The sequence below is a fragment of the Catharus ustulatus genome, chromosome 16 (assembly GCF_009819885.2).
Source record: "Catharus ustulatus isolate bCatUst1 chromosome 16, bCatUst1.pri.v2, whole genome shotgun sequence".
In the NCBI taxonomy this organism is placed as follows: Eukaryota; Metazoa; Chordata; class Aves; order Passeriformes; family Turdidae; genus Catharus; species Catharus ustulatus.
The window spans coordinates 9153631-9172867 of NC_046236.1; the positions used below are offsets into that span (position 1 = coordinate 9153631).

The window sequence follows — 19237 nt, forward strand, 5'->3', positions numbered from 1 at the left end:
ACAGTTTCACTCCTGCTGCCCTGACCTTTGCATGCTTATCAAGTTTCAAGGCCTCTCACTGTGTCCTTGCAGCAAGAGCTGTTTTTTGTGCAGTGCCATCACCACAGTAAGGTTTGCAGTTGAGAGATGCTGAAGAAAAAACTAGGTCAGCATAGAGTAGGTGTTTTACTGGAGACAGTAAAGCATCCCTTAAAAGGAGGGTAGAGGTTGTTTACTTCTTTGAATTATTAAAGACTGCAGCAGAGCTAAGTCCTTAGCAAGACAGGCTGGGGAGATGCTGCTAAGTCCCCTTTTTCTCAGTTGCTCTCTCAGCTTTCTGCAGAATAGCACCAACCCCACGAGAAGCTAGCAGGAGACTCCCACTCCAGTAGCACCATTCCCAGCCAGCTCATCAGCCTACTCAGCTCTCCCAGATCTGGTTCACTGCCCCTTACTTCAGGCATAACCATGCCTTAATAGGCAGCCACCCTTGAGGCCCTAAATCCTGGAGGACCCCAAACATCCCATGTCTAAGGGGATTTGGAGCAGCCAGCTGCTGTATGGTTCCTGAAGCAGCTGCTTGAGCTCAGGTTGCAGAGTCAGTGCTGCCTCCATCTGCAGCAGGTTCTTGACTAATTCCTCTTCCTTCTCTTGCAGCACCATCATCCCCACCTCACCCTGCCCTATGTCAGAAGAGAGGGACCTCTATGTGAATGCATGAAAACAATCTTTACTTTTAAGATAAACTATGTTATCTGGAAAATTTAAGCTTAGCAGGGGACAGAGAGGCAACAGTGCACATAGAGGGAAGGAATGCACGTGGCTGGGCTCTAGGGCAAATTATGTACAAAACAAGGAACACAACCCTGTGTTTTCCTTAAGTTAATTACACATGTCTTGATTAAACCATCCCTGCAATATCCCCAAAGAGCATTAACTGAGCCACTCAGAACTATAGTTAACCCTCCCAAAAAACCAGGGACAGATCACTCCCTTGCCACATCTGAAGTTTTTCCCTAGGCAGACAATATCAGCCAGGGGCAGAAACCAGGCAAGAACCATCTTTTTTTAACCTAGATAGCTGTCACCATGTGCAAGCTCCATCTCACCTCCTCAAGCAGTAAAAATAGTACAAAATACAGAAGTCAAAGAGCAAAAGTAAAGTTTTCACTGTTTCCCATAATGAAGGTCCTCAAGCTATTTAAAATACCTTCACTAGGGCAAGTCTGCAAATTCATGTATGCAAGACAAATATTTTAGCTTATTAGGATGTTAATAGTACATTTACATGCTATTGTAATGTTATTTAGTAAACTCCAACTATCCTAGAACAAAGGTCCAAACTATCAATGAGAAACAAGGAAACTTCTCTTCCTGAACACACACAAGGATCTTTTCCCCACACTTCAGAACAAAAAGGATGAAGTGAGGGGGACTATTACAGTTAGCCTTATTTGGGTCAGAAGAGCTAAACAGCCCATAGAGTTAAGTACAACATTGTGTCAAGTACATAAACTCTCTTCATCAAGGATCACTTACCTGGCTTTTGCTGAAATACTTCATACTCCAGCCAAGTGCTAAGTCAACAAGACTTCAGTGTAGCAGGTTGTTTGCTGGACAATAGCTTAAGTAATCCTTCCAACCCTAACACAAGGCCAGTGGCAGTCACTGGCTTGTAATTAAGTGTCTCCAATGCGAGATTCATAGTTTCATTGTGCTTGTATTAATATGATTCATTAAGTACTAGCATAAAGTTCAATGATCATGTTAGTAATGATCTCTGCTCTATGCTCTCTTTACATAAAATTCACATTAATGCTTAGAAAATGCAGACTGAAACCTATTGCATTAGTAATAGCTCATTAATAATGCCTAAGTGAAGTAGGGGCTGTGGGCAAGCCCACAGCCTGTGCTGTTTACACACAGCATGTTTGACAAGTGCCAGGGTCTGGTCACTGACTCAATCTGAAACTCCGCACACTCAGACCACAGAGCTGGACCTGAGATCATCACTTTCCCTGCTCACAAAAGGTGCCAGACAATGTTTAACCTAAGGTTGTTAAACTCCTACCTCAGCAAAGCACTATTACTCTACATGCAATTATATTTTATGCCTCATTTCCTTCACTATGCAAGGCAAGGCATACAAAATAAGAACTGCATTGAAAAACTGCCTCACCTCAGGAGGGCAGCATTACATCTACAGATAGTGCTGTCAGTATCGCAGATAAGATAGCTTTAACTGTACTCACGCCTTTTTTCTCCCCCTCCCCAAATTGCATAATCCTGACCCCCTTAATAAATGGGCAGTGGAACTCCCAGCTGTCAGAAGATCAGCTCTGGCAGCAAGAAGTCTGTTCCACTTGGGTTTTTCTAGTGTGCTTGTGGACTGCTGTACAGTAGTAGCCTCCCTTTTCTATGTATCTCCTTCAGAGACACTTTGTAATGATCTGATTCCCCTAAGGACAAAGATTTAATTTTTTTTACAAGTAACGTTTTCACACAAGTGTTGGGTGTTGCTAAACAATATCAATAAAGCCAAGTTCTAATTTCCAGGTACAGTGCAGGGCTCATGTTTACAAGGGCAGCTACTCATACTGCAGACACTGGCATAACATGGATTTTTAAAAACCCAATTAAATGGAATGAAAATTAATGATAAGAAATTCAAGAAAGGAAATTGGCTGCAAAGTCCAACAGGAATTTAACATAGCAGTGGCCCATTTCAGAACAAAGACACTCAGGAAATTAAGCATCATAGTCATTGTTAAAGACAAGTCTACAATAAGGACACATTCAGAGGATGACCAGTGTCAATTTGCAAAACCAGATGCAGGAGAGGGAATACATGACAGACATAACCCATCAAGTGACTACTCCAAGTTTATTTGGAAATACATATTAATGTACCACATTTACCATGTATGCTCTTCTCTTTAGGCACTTAAGAAAAGCCTGAAACAGTAGCATTGTGGCCAGAAAGAGAGCACTGACAGCAGTCATTGCAATGCCAACCCATGCCTCCTTGGTCAGGAGAGTGCTCCCTGCAAAGCAAGGGGAAAGGCAGTTTGTTTGTGGAGACAGATCCTCACTAAGTCCCAGCAACACCCCCCAGCACCAGACTGGCTCAGTACCTCGGGCTGCAGACCACTCTTCTGGCACGAGGAAGATAGGGCCCCCCAGGCTCACCACTGCAGAGTTCACAGCTGCCATCCCACTTTCTACAACAGAAACAGCACAGTTGAACCCCACAGTGCAGCAGGTTAATCTCGGATCAGTGCAACCTAAATCCACTCAGACACTACCTCGCTTGCTTCTAGACGGCCTCGGGCATCTTGGTATGCACAGTGGGGAGTCTGGGTGGAAACGGTGACAGATCAGAACGCTGCAGTGGAAGTACACCTGCAACAGAGAATGAGAGGAATAAGACATCTGGTCATTTTGAAACAACTGCTCCTAGTCCAATGTCACCTACCAGGCCAGGAAGGGCTTTGTCACCAGATACAAAGGCAAAAGTCTTCACTTCCAGCCTTTGGCGATAGTTAGCATAGCTGACACCAGGTCCCACAGGGTGAAACACGGTCCTGTAGCTGTCCAGGTCATACTCACAGCTGCCAGTAAATAAACACAAAGTTAGAACATCAGGGTAGAGAAGGTTTGGGTTGCTGGTGTTGATGCCTTCAAGGAGCAGATTAAAGTTCAAGGCTGAGGTGCTATCTTCTTCCTACAAATTCCAGCATCCCAGGGCAGTACTTGGAAGATCCCCATACTTAAAGCTCTTACTAAAGAGGGACAGGAGGGGAGAATTAGGGACTCCTCCCACCCACTGCAAAAGGTGCTTTCATTTGTACAGCAGGGCACTCACCCATCTACAACAATATTCCACTGGGGCAGGGATCGTGGATCCTGTGAGGCTGTTGCCCAGCAGTCATCCAGTACCAAGTGGAGGTTGGGGTCATTGCGGTTCAGGACCTGAACTTCCAGGAAGATGGGCTGGCGCAGGTACCTCACTATGGGATACTGATCCTCACGGTATGGCTGCCTGTACGAGTCCTCTGCAAGGGCCAAAGTCATTTATGGTAAGTTACCCAGGGGGCAAAGAGGGTCTCCAGCTCCTCAACAGCAGCTGCTTGGACAACTGAGGGCCACAGATCTGAGGCATCTGCTTCCAGCAGCATGGATGAGCAGGAAGGAAGCATACCAGGACTGTAGAAATCCATATACCAGAACAGTTCTGTCATCCACCCTGCCCACCACAAGCTCCAGGTACTCCCAGCCACTGAGCCCAGAGCCAGCCTTACCTGGGTAGCTTAGAAGAACTAAGGAGAGGGAACCTTGGTTCACTGACGAAGGTGGAGGAGAAAGGTTGTCTACTTTTATAGTGAGGGAGGCATCACCATTGCTGAAGGAGCACACAACTGTTAACCTGTAACAAGGAAGGAGCAGGTAAGTCACATACTGATGTATGAGTAATACAGTACTGGATGGCCTGAAGAGGATTCCAGACACACCTGAGTTCACTGTCCCTTGAGATGGTGCCCAGGGGAAGGTCTGTCCATAATGCTCTCACCTCATTCTCATAATGAATCTGCTCCCCATCGAACTGCAGGTGAATAACAGCATTAGTGAGGGCACTGCCAATTCCTGAATCCCACCCCACCAGCCCTGGCCCCACACTCACCCAATGCCTGGTCCCACACCCATTCAGTGGGACATGAAACCGAACCCTGTCATTCAAAGGGGACTTGTAGGCTGGCCGGCACACAGGATCCCTGAGTCTGAGTGAATCCAAATCCAGCAGGGGTGTGGTGCTTTCAGCAAGGACTTCAAAATCCATGAACCCATCCTGGGTGCATACAGCAGCTGTAACAGAGGTTCACATGAGACAGTGACAGCTCTGTCAGCCAGGAGCTGCTGGTGAGGTGAACTAATCCAGCACAAAGTGTAATAATGAGTCATGCTGAGGGATCACAGCACAGGAGCTGAGGAGCTGCAGGAGCCAATCACTTACTTATTGGTGTGTGCTGCTCACAGGGGCACTCAGGGTGCATCACCATTGCCACAGTCTCCCCATGGAAGTGAAAAGCCAGTTTCAAAGAGGGCATGTAGTACTGAAGTCCTGAGCAGCTCTCCCCAGGCTGCTGAAGGAGAAGTTATCTTAGAGTGTGACTACAAGAGCTCTCTTTAAACACATGCACCTGTTAGAGCTGATTAACAACTAAACCAAGCCTGGAGAGCACACTGGCCACAGGGGAAGCTCATTTGCATTGCTCCAGGCACACAAGATACCTACTCCCCCCCAAGAAGAATATTTTTACGTCCATCTGTTTTTGCCAAAAGAAATCCAAGTTACCTTGCATGATGCCTATCTCTTACAAAGTCAGTTTGCATTTATCTTAATCACATCTGCCCTCAGCCAGCCACCAAAGCATGACTGACTTAACAGCGGCTTAATCAAGGTCAACACTATCATGCTCTGGGTCTCAAGACAAAGAGGTGTGATCATACCAACCCCTGTGACTCAGAACTTACCCTGGACTTCAGGACTGTCCTGCTAATATACAGCCTGACCCCACTCTGTGTGTCCAGAGTGATTCCATTTTCCTGAAGTTGATCCATGGGGATGCTCTTATTCTCTACATCCACATCCATAAGGATCCCTGGAAAGGCTGGGATGGCAACAGTCATGTGTGTTGCATTACACATTGCTGGACCTGCAACAACATCTTTGATAAATGTAACAGCAGCTTCCCTGGGGCAAAATCAGGTCAGGTTCTGGCTTTTTCCATGCATTACCTGGAGCACAAAGCATTCTTGACTCTGCAGTCAGTCTGTGCTCAGGAGGGCCATACATGAGCTTGAGTGCCACAGTGTAGAGCACCTTATCATTGTGCTGGCAAAGAAGATGGAGCTCTATTAGACAGTGCTCAGCTCTGATCCATCATAACAACCACCCCAGAGGCCCATGTACTGCATCAGGTTCAGGTTTGCAACAGCAGTTCCTTCCCACATCACCCTTTCTAAAAACAGCTGCTGATCATGAGACTGCCACTCAGATGTTCCCAGGACTGACTGTGGCCAGAATTCCGCTTCTGGAGACTTCTACTCACTGTGCCTCCCCCATTTCCTTGTGCCAGGCAGTTTAGTGACTGCTCTGCAAAGCCAGACAGCTTTGCACACACCAGCTCAGCCCAGCAGTGCACCAGCTTGACATCAGCTCTGGCCCTGGCCTGAAAATGCATTCCCCAGGTCCACAGGAGGGAAACAGTGCTGGCCAAACAGGGCTGGGTAACTCCTCTGTGCTGATTCTCCTTTCACATACCTTGTAGGACACAACTCCAGTGGCAGCAAAGGCCACCTGAAAAATCAGATTGTGGCCATCAACCAGAAAGTTATAACCTTGCTTCATCGCCTGCCCAAGGCTCAGCTGGTGTATTCTGGTTCCATCATCAACTGACAGATTCCAGGACATTGGAGTTGCTGGAACCTGCAAAGCAAGAAATCCCTGCTTTGGGAAGGAAGGCACAGAAGCATCAAGGCATTAGATTTTCATCCCACAGGGCTGCCACCTCTCAGGCTCTGCATTCAAGTTCTCTATATTGACAGGGCAGAACCAGGCTTCCCAACAAGATGCAAGACCTCTCTGGACAGAGGTCCCTACCTGAACTTTGAGATATCAGGCTTAGTTTATGCCAAAACCCCAGGCACTCCTCCCCAACTCCCTTCACAATGTTGAAGGAACATACCATATTCTCATCACTGAGACTTGAAATGAGTCCTGGGAAGGTCACCTGAAACACAGCATGAGAATTAGACTGCAGGAACTTGAAGGGTTGGAGCCACACAGCAAAATCTCCACTACAGCTTCTCAAAGTAGACAGTCAACATCAACTTCCCCAGCAATAGGACTGGAGCCAGGCTGGGTGCATCATTAATGACCATTTGCAAACCAGCTCTCCAGAGAGCCAGCAGCCAAGCCAAAATGAAGATCAGCCAAGAGACCTCCTTACAGCTCACTGGAGCTTTCCCCAGCTTTCTGCAGATCCCAGACACACAATTCCAGGAAACAGCCATCCTGCCTTGCAAGCCTCAGAGCAGATCTACAGCACTCCCACTCCTCTACTTACTGCCATGGAGTCTCTTGTGCAGTTTGTTGCACCAGCAAATACAGGAGTAGTGACTTCATCTACATGAATGCTGTCACAGTGAGTGCTGTAGGTGATATTTGTCTCCTCTCCCATTGTGTCATTCACCATCAGCTTTAACCAGAGCTGGTGCTGACCGTGCTACAGACAAGAGACATTAATTAGAAAGAGGCAGAACTCACTACAGCACAGGGGCAGCTAAAAGCCACTGGGACTGAACTCTAACTTGAGAGTTGGTTTAGGTGTTTATACCAGAGCAAGGACAAGATGACTTCTTGTTTTAAGAGCTCAAAGGAAAAGGATGAGCTCTTCAGGAAAGCAGGGGGGCACAGGGTCAGACTGAAGAATAAAAGACAACTGCAGAAGTCAAGAAGAAAACTTCAAGGAGTAGCAGGTTTTAGTGTCAGAGTAAAAAAAAAAAAAACACACTTAGCTAATGAACAGCAGAACAGAGTCTTGTGCTATTTCAAACACCTAAAAGCAACAGATACCAGTAAAGCATCTGGTTTTAGCCTCCCACTTGCTACTCTACCTCAACAGCTACAATCAGCATATGGTGTTAATTGTCTGTCAATACACATTTAAATAGATTGGTGCTCTGAAACTCTTGAATCTGGTCCATCTCTCGACAAGAAAGCCTGTCAAGGTGTTAAAGTTTGTTACAGAAGAACACAACATTTACAGCAGGGATTCTGGGCTCTGAGGGATTTAGTATATAGTTGAAAAAAATAAGAATTTCAGTAGCATTAGGTGCTGTTTTCTCTTTCAACTTTTGGCATGAGGTGCTCTTCTATAAGAGTTTTAGATTATCAGCAGTATAAGCAGCCTCAGTTTTGATGAAAGAAATAGAAACCCTATTAAACTCAGTCCTGTCCAGGGAAAAAAATTAAACACCCAACTCCATTACAGCAGAATGGAGACCCCTTTACCTGCAGACTGGTGCAGTTGAGAAACAGGACATTGAGTGTCAGCCTCTCATAATCCACAGTGTGGTCACAGGACACAACCTCCTCACCACTCACATCTAGGAGGGAAGGGATGAGCAAGATTAGCCCTGCAGCAGGCAGGCTCAGCAGGCAGGGCCAGGGCAGCAGCAGTACATACCAACAACATACACATGCCAGGAGTAGTTACTAAGCTCTCTGGAAAACTCTACTTCCATTCCATCCCTATGACAGGTCACATTCTCTGCAGAAGAAAGAGCACCATGAGCTCCAGCAAGCCCTCCTGGAGGCACACACCCTGCAAGCCCCCCAGCCAGCCCCCTTCAGAGCCCCTTCCATGCCAAGGCAGGGCAGAAGCAGCTCCAAGCAAACCCAAAGCCCAAACAGCCCCCACAGCCAGCCCAGAGAGGGCACATTACCCAAGAGATCCTGGTCCCCCAGGCCAGCAGCACTAGGGGCTAAGCACAGCAAAAACCCCAACAGGAACAGCAACCTGCAAAGAAAAAGGGAAAAAAAAAAAAAATCAAATGAGAGAACAGCAAGGAAACAGCCCACCTCCCCCTGTATCCCAAACCACACTTACCACATCCTTGAGGTGCTCCAGCACTGCTGCCCAAACCCCATGTCTTCAGGACACCACAAGCTTGGTCTTTGTCTGCCCAGGGAGGGTTTTATAAGCCCTGGGTCTGGCTCACACAGGTGCCACATCTCTGCTGCCCAGGGAACAGAGCACTTGCACCTGCTGCTCCTTGAGTGGGGCAGCTCACAGGTGACCTTAAGGTGATACTCATCTTCAACAGGGGTTGTTGACACCTTCTATTTTGAAGGCATCCTTTTCTTGCTCTGATAATGCATTCCCTTTATTTGCATGCTAGCTATTTAATAGAAAAATGCATGTCTGTTTTGGCAGTTATTTTTTTAAATGGAGTTTTCTGCGCCAGCGTGACAGCATTTGGAGACACCAATGAGCTCAACATGGCTTTACTTGGGACTATTTGAAGCACTGGTGAGGATACCATGGTGGAAAAGATCCCCAAACTCAAGGAAAATGTTTTAACAAAACCAAGAGCCTGAATGCCAGGTCAGCACTTCTACTTTTGAGCACTCACAGCAAAAACTGCAAAAGTCCCTGTGATACAAGAGATATGTCACTGCTCCCAGCCCTACTGTGTGCAGGCTCTGCAAGGGATGCCCTTGGACCCACAGTAGAGCAACAATCACATCAGGTGGGTGTCAGGCAGCACCAGTGTGGGTCACACTGAGCCTGGCATGGTCACACTGAGCCTGGCACGGGTGACCCTCAGCCTGGTGTGGGTCAGGATCAGCCTGGGCTGCTCAAGACATCCAGCAGCAGGGTGTCCTGGGGCACAGAAGTTTTGCCTCCCTAAGAAGTGAAGAAATAAGCTCTTATTGTTGTTTTAAATGTTGTCATCATCTCTGAATTGTGTAGCCACAATTACCCAGTGTGACTAATTTCATTCTTCTCTAAGCTCATTAGTTCCAAAGATCTCATTAGACAAGCAGAGATTTACTTGCCTCCCCTTGCATGGCCTTTACCATACCACATTTGGTGCTTATAAAAAGTTGCAATGAGGAAATGTTGTGCTGGATAATACCTCATGCAAAACAGATGGCACAACAACATCACTGTGCAGATTTATGCTCCAGGTTATCTACAACCACCTAACTGGTGATGCTGCAGCCTTTCAATCTAAACAGTTTGTTTAACTGGCAATATTTCATTTGAGACAGTTCTCAAATTAATAGGGTAATATCCATATACACAGTGAAATCCAATAACAAATCAAAGCTGCTGGTTAAATAATTCATTAGTTTACAACACCATGTACCACCACAACAGAGTTTCTCTTGAGCCTGGTAAGACATTTCAATTGGAAGGGTAATGGTTCTGAAGTTCTTTTCAAACACAAAAAGAAAAGCTTCATTCTAACTATCCAGGGAGTTTAAAAAGTTCACAATTTTGAGCTTTAGTCTCAAAAGAATAATCTCCATTCAGGCTGAGAAATTTAGCTCATTTGATGTTGAATCATTTATTGCATTTCAAGTTGAGGTTTTTGAATGGGACAAAGATGAACAAGTACCAAGAGTTTAGAAACAGATGAAGATTTTGTTTGGTCTTTTCTTTCTTATTTCTTTTTTGCAATGCCCACTTTTATGGCAGAAATAATAATAAAGCTTGCAAAGTCCTGAAGCTTCTCCCCAACTGATGTGGGTTTTTCTTTACCTCTAATTAAAACTTGGAACAATAGTTTCCCACTTAGCATTATACAGGGCAAGTTAAAAATCAACATTTTCAGATGTTAATGATAAAAATCACTGTGAGAGCAACACTTTTTGTGCTGGATTAATTAAGAGAAAAGCAAATTAAGGTACTTCTGTAGTAAAAACCAAGGATCTTGAAAATTAAAAGGACTCTTCTTCCACCAAATTACTTTTCATGGGTGTGTTTCCTCTCTCCTACCAGGCACTGGTGGTATATGCAGCATGTGAATGGTGAGCATTTTACCCCTGAAAAAAGGCCTAGTAAAAGAAATAAAATTCAATGGCATTAAGAAACAGCTAATCTTACATAATATTTTATATATATGTCTGTGTGCATTACCTATCTTTGTTCTGCAGCAGCAGTTTTTCTAGTAGCTGTAAATTTAGCTCCATGCTGTGCCTGGTTAAATAGAAAACAGAATAAATGGCTGCATTTTTGTTAGAAAATATTAATGCAGTGCAGGGAACCTGGGAAAGGGCTGAGAGTAAAACTGTCTTCTACAGTGGGGATGGAGATTAGGCTGGGTGAGGCACAGCCCATCCTGACTGCCCTGACAGCATCAGGGACAGATGTGCCTGGGGGGGACACGAGGGACAGCAGGGCTTTGCTTTACTCTGCCCTGGAGTTGTTTATTCACAGACTCAAACCTGTCACAGGAGCTGACAGACTCCCCCTGTGCTCATGGGAAGAGAAAGGTTGGTGCAAGTTCATTCCTGAAGAGCTCTTCAATCCCTGTCTGAGAAAATAATGAAGAGAGAAAGCCCATTTTGAGAGGTCTCTGGTGTGTCACAGAATTATGGGATGTAAATGAGGTGGCAGAATTCCATTTGGGGATTGCACCAACGCTGAGCAAGGAGTTGGTTTGTGATTCTCTAATGGGGGCACAACAAGCAACAAAACCCCACTGCTAATTGCTGAGGGTAGAGTCTCTGAGATCCAGGTTAATTCAGTGAGCCACAGAAAACTGCTTGGCAAAAAGTGATGTTTATGTGGCAGCTCTTGAGAATGTGGCCAGAAGAGCCCTGAACCCACAGCACTGCAGGAAGCTGCAGGAGCCTCTTACCAACTTCTGAGCTGCTGTTTGAAATCTGTCTTTTTATATGCCTTGCTCTTAGTAATTCTTTTGAACTTATAGTTAGAATTAGTGTAATTCTATAAGTTTCTGCTTGTAGACATAGACCTTAATGCCACTGCAATGAGGGGAAATTATTTCTGAATCAAGAAGTCATTATTTGTGATGGGGAATGAACCCCTCCATTCCCAGGCAAGGACCACAGTGCCCAGGTGGGGCAGTAGGTGCAAGCCCATCCTGTTTCCTTTTCTGGAATTCCCTGTGGTATCCTGAGGAAATCCTGCACATTTTTTCTGCATCTAAACAGAGATTAAAATACCTGTAAGATGAGTTTTATATTTGCCAATTTCCTGAAGATCTCCTGATGAAATGCAGTTTGCACAGCTGTGGTTTTGCCAGCTGTGACTTGCAGATTTGTTGGGGGTTTTATCCAAACATCACCCTGTTCATAATTTCCAGACTTTGTACACAAAAAGGTTCCATGGAAGTGCCTGGATTGGCAGGGAGTGACTGGTTTTCAAATACAGCATCCCAGTAAAAGATGGGTTACAAAGGGCTTCACAGGTAGAGGTAATTGCTCATCCATTTCCTCCCATCAGACTCAGGATACTTTATTATTTGGGGTGAAACCTGGTCACACTGACATTCATGGCCTTTTGAAGGTTTTTCTCAAGTTCTTTTTGTAGTTCAAAGTCCTTTTGCAATTCCCACAGAACAGTCAGGCAAAGACAGGGAGAAGATGAGTGGATCCCCTCTCTAAGCAGGGAATTATGCAACAAACTGCACATGGCAGAGCCACCTTGCAGGAAATGGAAGCTTTCACCACCCCACAGCCTCATTACCCATGCAGATCTCCAAAGAGCCTGCAGGGATGAACTTTGCCTCCCCATTCCCCTCCTCACAGGGACGTCTCAGCTTGTAATCATTAATGAACTATCCCTGCAATGGAACAGTGACTGTACAGCCTGGAAATCGCTCAGAGCTGCTTCGGGGAACCAGAAGCTGCTGAAAATGTCCAGCAGGTATCACAAAGCAGCAGCTGATGGCAATGTGGACCTGCTGAAGGAGGCCACTAGGAAAGACCTCAACTCTTCTAATGAAGATGGGATGACCCCCACCCTTCTGGCAGCCTACCACGGGTACCTGGAAGCTCTGGAAGTCATTTGCAGGAGGGGGTAAGTCATGCAGCCCCCACTGCTTAAAGCCTGGACCTCAAAAATACAACTACAGTATCGTGTTTGTAATGCCCCATGACCTCAGGCCCAAAAGGCTGAAAATTGCAGTCATTTCTTTCAATGTATTGCCAGGAATTGTTTATTTAGTGGCAGTGGTTTAGGTCCAGAGCCTGCAGGAAGGTGTCTTCATTATTTGCTCAGTCAGGCACTCTGTCAGTGAAAACACATCAGCATCCACAGGACCACGCTGTGTGAGGAGCCTGAGAGAGCAGCTCACAGGAGCAGCACCCTGGGACCTTTCCCTTCCTCATTGAGAAGGCTCCCAACAACCTTTGAGGATATCTTGAGACAGGATAAATAGAGAAATCTCTAATTTGAAACAGTTTCAGCAAAAAAAGATCTCCCATTTGCTTCCAAAGTGCAGTTAGTAGGCACTGGTGAAGATTTAATGGTGTCCAGAGGTGAGTCACAACAGAGAGCTGTGAGCTAGTAACATCTGAAATGGTTATTTCTCTGCTTTTTTAACAATTACCATCATGCAAAAGCCGAGAATACTGTTCCAGAAGCTGTGATAGGACCCTTGTAAACCATAAAAAGAATTGGAAAAAAGGAAAAAATGAAAGGAAGGTTTTCTACGGGTTTATTTTCTAGTAATAAAATGTCTGCATCATTTAAATGTCTTACATGGTTAAAATGTCTTATTGAAATGGTAATTACCTCTCCACCATCAGCACTCTCTTGCTCAGAGCCTACCTTTTAATCTGTAATTCTGTAATAACATCTAATAAAATAAAATCTGCTCTTGTGTAGAGATACACTTAATAAAATGTTCTTTTGCAGAACAGTGAACAGATTGCAGGGAACAGCTGAATAATTATTTGGATGTATCTGAGTTTTATTTAAGAAGGAGTTGAAAAAATGTTTTTTTTCATAGATTTGCTTTATAGCTCATTGGGCTCAGGTGTGGCTGTAGTATCACAATGAAAAAGACCTTTGGACTGCGTGGTTGTTGCTGTGTCCTCAGGAGAAGCAAAAATAGACTGAGAGTTTTTCAACTTGTGCAATTAAGGCAGCTCCCAGGAAATACCTGTCAATAAGGTTTGTCCCTGAACACCTACAAGCCAGAACAACTAGATAAGGAGCAAATAGCAAAATAGTTTTCTCCTAGAACATAAGCTGACAGAAATCACAGCAGATGACACAAAGATCAAAATTTCTGCATATTTGTTATTTCATATATTTCTAAGTCTTTTTCTTGGTAGAGGACAGCTTTGGAACAGTATCACCTCAAAATCTTCATACATATGTGTTTACCTCTATTTTAATCTAAGATTCTTGACACAATCAACAAGAGGTGTCTGTCAGAGGTATGGCTGCATTCTTAATGTTCTTTTGGGGAGAAGCTGAATTTTCTTCAGTCAGTTAACATTTTCTTGTGAGAAAGTATTTTAATTATTTTTAACAAATTCATCCTTTCCTTGAAGAAGTTTCCTGACAGAGGGTCTGAGGCACAAGGCAATTTTCTTGAGAGTGGTTGCAGAGTTTAGGACTCTCAAGCTTTGGCCCTTGGAAAGTTAGCAATACTAACAATAAAGCCCTTTCATCTTGAAATAACTTGTCTTCCCAGGTGTCAGGAGACATTTTCTCTGCTTGCCTTGCAGGTACACAAATAAAGGCAAGACCAAATAGCAGAATCTGCCCTCTTTTGTGTGAGCCCTTGGGGAAGCAGGGAAAGGAGGAGTATGAGAACCCAGAGCAGATGGCAAACCTTGTCCAAAGTCCCACTGAGCTGGGAACAGCCACTCGAGGTTGTCAATTGTTTGAGACTCAAAGGCTGGCAGGTTCCAAGGAGAAAAGAGACCACAAGCAGCTCAGAAGGGAGCAGGGGGAGGATGGAGGAGCCACCACTCCCCAGGCTCAGGGCACCACAGCCAGCTCAGTAATGTGGGAACTGAGGAACCCAGCACGCTCAGCCAGGACCAGGCAGCTCCCCAGGGCACAGCCACCAAAGCAGAAATATGTGCACATGGTTTCCATATGTCTGAGGGAGAAACTTTGATCCTCAGCTGCCACCTCCTTGTGGCAAAGCCTGAGCTCCCATGGGGAGGGGGCTCTGCTGGACCCCTGAGCTCACTCCTGCCTGGGGCAGTTCAGGCTGAAGGATGGGTTCAGATCTGACCCTCAAAAACCTGGGAGTGTTTTTCTTCAGAGTCCCAAAGCCAGAGATCAGTGCCTGAAGGACATTTTGTGACAGGATGAACCATGTGTTTCACAGTACAGCTACTGAGGCACCAGCCACTGTGCCATGTGAATGCTTGAACTCCCAAGAGTAGAAATTCTCCTTGTAAATTTGGTCCCAGGCTCTGAAGTCAATAAAGACTTTGGGCTTCTGTGGCTGCCTTGTTGGTCACAAGAGGACACAAGCTCTGTTCTGAACATGGCTAAGGTTGACCTTGCCAAATGTGCATCTAAATATTCAAGCAGTTCAGTGTGAAGTCAGCACAAGAGTTAAAAACCAAGCAGTACTTTTCACTGGCTTTAAATTCCATTGAAAAATGTGGCATTTTATTTTCAAATGAATTTCTGCTTTTCAAACCATCATGAGTAAAAGCAGCTTACAGAGAACAAAAGAGTCGAAAAACAATGGCATCTATCTGTGCTTAAACTAATAGCAATGGAGACAAATGGGTAATCAGGGCTGGATCATTTACTTATTACCTACCTAAAAAGTGACTTCAGCAGCTCATTAAATGTGTATCACTGTGGCCAGTGAGGAAACCTAACATTGCCCTGTCTTTGACATGCAAAAGGAGTGAATCACCAAGACTGCTTTAAAACATTCCATGCAAATGTTCTTGAAACAGTTTTGCCAGTAATTCTGATGGGACTAAGTCAAAGCCTGAGCCCACTTTTGGTTGCCAAAGCCTGGGATGACAAAGGAAGTGCCCTGGCTCCCTTGTGGGGAGATGCAGTCACAGTCAGCCCTGTGAACTCGTGTAGCTCCCAGGGCAGGAATTAGAGCTCATGCCACACACACAGCCACGCTCAGGGCTTGTGTAAGTGGGTGCAGCCCTGTTCCAGTGGCTGGAGCCCAGCTGAGCCATTGTCCCTGGGCTGTTCTCCTCGGAGCACAGCAGAGTAACACGTTTAGAGTCTGTTCAGTGCCACTGCAGGGCTCAGTGCGGGTAGCCCAGCTCACCGTGTGCTGTTTTCCCTGCCAGGGGTGATCCAGACAAGTGTGACATCTGGGGGAACACACCCCTGCACCACGCTGCCTGCAATGGCCACATCCACTGTGTCTCTTTTCTGATCAACTTTGGGGCCAACATCTTTGCTCTGGACAACGACCTGCGCACTCCCCTGGAGGCAGCTGCCAGCAGGGACCGCAAGGAGTGTGTCCAGATCCTGGACAAAGCTGCCACCGAGCAGAACCTGCTGAACCCTAAGAAGGTCGCCAAGCAAAAGGCCCAGGCCCAGAGGAACGTCGAGAGACAAATCAAGGAATGTGAGAAGCGCCAAGAGAAACACCAGCATGAAATGAACCGGAATTACATCAAAGAAAAGGTTGGCACAATGAATTCTTCCAGAGGAACGCACTCCAGGGTGAAGTTGCCCGGTCTATTTTCTTCAAATAGCACAAGTACTTTAACCAAAAACCTGAAAGATACCCTGAAACTCAAGGCAAAAAAGACAGGCAACAGCACAAGAAGGCAGGAAACAGAAAGAAATGGCCAAGAGGATGATATGGGTAGGAGAAGTGTGATGCATTTGTTTGATGAGAAAGAGGAGGATGAATTACTGAATGACCTCGAAGAGAAAAACCTTGCTGGTAATGACAGTCAGCTCTCCATTTTTCAGAGGCCAGGTCTTGGCAAGATTGTGTTTGGGAGGAATTTGGCTGCAGAGGTAAATCCTGAAGCTGTGTCTTCTGAGAAAGAAGGTATAAGAGTTACAATGGCCAGTGAGCTCTTTCAGTATGAAAATGCTGAGAATGGCGGGGAAGATGATGCTGAAAACAGTGCTGATGTCCCTTGGAATGAGGAAGAAGTCATTTGGGATGATGAGGAAGCAGAGAATACACCCCTTGAGGTATTTCTGGCATCACAGATGCTGGACGAGTTCCTTCCAGTCTTCATGAGGGAAAAAATTGATTTAGATGCCCTAATGCTATGTTCTGATGAAGATCTACAGAGCATTCAGATGGAGCTTGGGCCAAGAAAGAAAATCCTGAATGCTGTGAATAAGAGAAAACAGGCACTTGAGAACCCTGGAAAAACTGCAGATACTTCCTTATAAATTATCCTGCCTGTTGTTGTAACCTACACACTGATTGATTACCTCTCCCTCTCTCCAAAGAGTGTGCCACTCTTTTCAGAGGTCTGCTAAAGCAAAAGGCAGAGAGGTTACCAATTGCTTTAGGCAGTACAGCAGGGATAACAATTTTTCTCTCTTTGTAGATAGTTGTGGTGAACAGGATATTAAGTAAAGTATATTCTGCCGAAAAGCAAGACTGTGAAGGTAAAAACCCAAAAGCTTTTTCTCCCTGAACTGTTTATGTGGATTGGATTTCTTTTCGTCCAGATAATTTCAAATAACAGTGAAGGCCAGGCCCACTGCATTCCTTAATAAAGGCCTTCCTTTCTTCTCCAAAACCACAATGCAAAGAGCATTCTCAGAACTTGAGAGCTTGGAGTTTTCTCCATTTGCTTCTGTAAGATCAGTAAACCCACTCTTCCTGGTACTCATGGTACATTAGAAAAGGAATCTGAATCTTGATTTTAGCTATGGTTTATTGACTCAAATCACCTCTGAATTAATGTAAATAAGAACAATTTACAGTGAATTTTGTGGTTTTGTCAGTAAAGTTTTTGCTTCTGTATTGACAATAATTTAAAAATACATGAAGTATTTCCCAAGAGATATTAAGTGTGAGTTGCATATTCCTTTCTTGTCTCATTAGACAGGATTCAACTGCCATCATGTCCTAAATGTCATCAAGGCTGCAATACTTTTAACTACATCAAGCTGAGGTTTAATTTTCAAAATTTTGGATCTATTTTGGTATAGCCCCAGCTTGGTTCCTGCAGGCTGCATTTTCCATGCAAAGTCCAGAAATGAGGACTCATATCACACACCATTTTCTGTGGGATGTTGTCAGCTTTAGCCTGAGAGCTGTGCATGACACACAGCTCGTGAAAATAAAAAAAGAAAATGAGCTGTGCTGCTGTGGCTCCTGCTCTTCACAGTCATCTGGAGGCACTGACTGCAGGGTTCCCCTGTTCCCTTGGGAAGCCAGCATTATCAGATACAAATTAATTACTCCTGTTGAGTTTTGTGAATCTAAAAAAGTGCTTAGAATAGCCATGCTCTGCCTAAAAACACAGATTTTAGATGCACATTTATTAGCAGAACATGTGTCTTTAAAGCTCTTTTTATGATTTTCATTAGCCAGCTGTGATTTTTTCCTCAGGGGTATGCTGCATTTGTTAATGCTAATCCTGGTTAATGATCTGGTTTTTCATATTTCTTCTTTCCATATCATCTCATGACTGTGATTTGTATATTATAATATCTTTTCTTGGGTGGACTTTATACTGCATTCTCCCTTGCTTGGATTCCTGTACAGAGCAGGTTGATGTGTTCTTACATTAAGCAATCACATCAAAGTCCTGTTCTGTGCAACCTTCCATGATTGCTGTGCTCAGCATAGTAACCCAGACACCTTCCCCTCACTGCCTGGCTCTTTTCATTTTAGCTGAGAAACTCCCAAAGTTTAACAAAGCAAGAAGGAACCAATTACTCTTTCATGTTTGAAGCCATATGATAGGTGGATTTTCAGTCCCCCTTCCCAAAGCTGGAGATGCAGATGCTTCCCATTCCTGCTGAGGCCAGCCCAGCCTCATCCCCCTCTGCATGCTCCAGTCCCTGCTTGAATTCCACACACAGGCCTGACACAAAGTCTGTGCTGCTCCAATGACTCCTCTCTGCTGCAAAGTGCTGACCACAATGCACCTTTTTCAGGCCAGATTTTAAGTAAGTGGGCTGGATTCAGCTGTCCAGGAAATGCTTTCAAAAACTCTTAAGCATGCAAATGCCTGTCACTGATGGGAGGGAAATGTAGGTAGAGGAGAAGGCACTGCAGGGGGAATCAGGAACCAAACTGCACTGAAAATCTGCCTCTGAGCTTACTCATCTGCAGCCTCTGACAGCCAGAGAGAACAGCAGAGACCAAATAACTCAGCTGTCACAGGCATCCTCAGTGTTCAGACACCTCCTCAGCTATTTCAGTGACTGGGGAGCTAAAAGGAACAGCACCAGACCTGTAGGAGTCCCCTGTCCTCCAGAAACTGCATCAAGAGACTAAGAAGCCCCAGATCACCCCATATGACACTTACTTTTAGGCAACTGAATCAATTTTAATTTTTTTTTTTTTTTTTTTAAACTGCAATAGTGCTAACCCTTTTCTTATGAGATAGTATAAAGCAGTCCTGTGGAAAAAATTGGGGGAAAATTAATAGAAAGGAAGACTCACATTTAAGTTTTTTTCCACTCATGTGCTGTTTTCTTTTATTTTTTTTTTTTTAAACCAACCCCTTTGTTTCCTTTGGAGTTTGTAAACATTGGAATCCTAGCTGTGA

General features: G+C 44.9%; 2 protein-coding genes across 2 annotated transcripts; one reads left to right on the forward strand and one right to left on the reverse strand.

The window, feature by feature from the left end:
• Positions 1-2880: 2880 nt before the first annotated feature.
• ZP2 (zona pellucida glycoprotein 2) lies at positions 2881-8306 on the reverse strand. Its single transcript, XM_033074288.1, has 16 exons — positions 8229-8306; positions 8054-8148; positions 7107-7265; positions 6726-6770; positions 6302-6466; positions 5776-5872; positions 5512-5693; positions 4991-5117; positions 4661-4842; positions 4491-4582; positions 4281-4405; positions 3845-4034; positions 3455-3590; positions 3285-3381; positions 3114-3200; positions 2881-3023 (listed from the first exon to the last, which is right to left on the reverse strand). Exons 1-16 carry the CDS (start codon positions 8284-8286, stop codon positions 2881-2883), a joined length of 1980 nt encoding a protein of 659 aa, XP_032930179.1. The 5' UTR covers positions 8287-8306.
• A 3986-nt stretch (positions 8307-12292) lies between these two features.
• ANKS4B (ankyrin repeat and sterile alpha motif domain containing 4B) lies at positions 12293-17411 on the forward strand. Its single transcript, XM_033074286.1, has 2 exons — positions 12293-12599; positions 15821-17411. The coding sequence occupies exons 1-2, from the start codon at positions 12436-12438 to the stop codon at positions 16893-16895; spliced, it is 1239 nt and encodes a 412-aa protein (XP_032930177.1). The 5' UTR covers positions 12293-12435; the 3' UTR covers positions 16896-17411.
• Positions 17412-19237: the final 1826 nt, after the last annotated feature.

What these genes read in the sequence shown, in the direction of transcription:
- ZP2 (XM_033074288.1), bottom strand. Translation starts at nt 8,286, where the DNA reads ATGGAAGTAGAGTTTTCCAGAGAGCTTAGTAACTACTCCTGGCATGTG. An exon ending in TCAAGGGACAGTGAACTCAG is followed by an intron (nt 4,406 to 4,490) that starts GTGTGTCTGGAA and finishes TCCTTGTTACAG; the next exon opens with GTTAACAGTTGTGTGCTCCT. An exon ending in AGTTCTTCTAAGCTACCCAG is followed by an intron (nt 4,035 to 4,280) that starts GTAAGGCTGGCT and finishes TGGCCCTTGCAG; the next exon opens with AGGACTCGTACAGGCAGCCA.
- ANKS4B (XM_033074286.1), top strand. Translation starts at nt 12,436, where the DNA reads ATGTCCAGCAGGTATCACAAAGCAGCAGCTGATGGCAATGTGGACCTG. An exon ending in GAAGTCATTTGCAGGAGGGG is followed by an intron (nt 12,600 to 15,820) that starts GTAAGTCATGCA and finishes TTTCCCTGCCAG; the next exon opens with GGGTGATCCAGACAAGTGTG.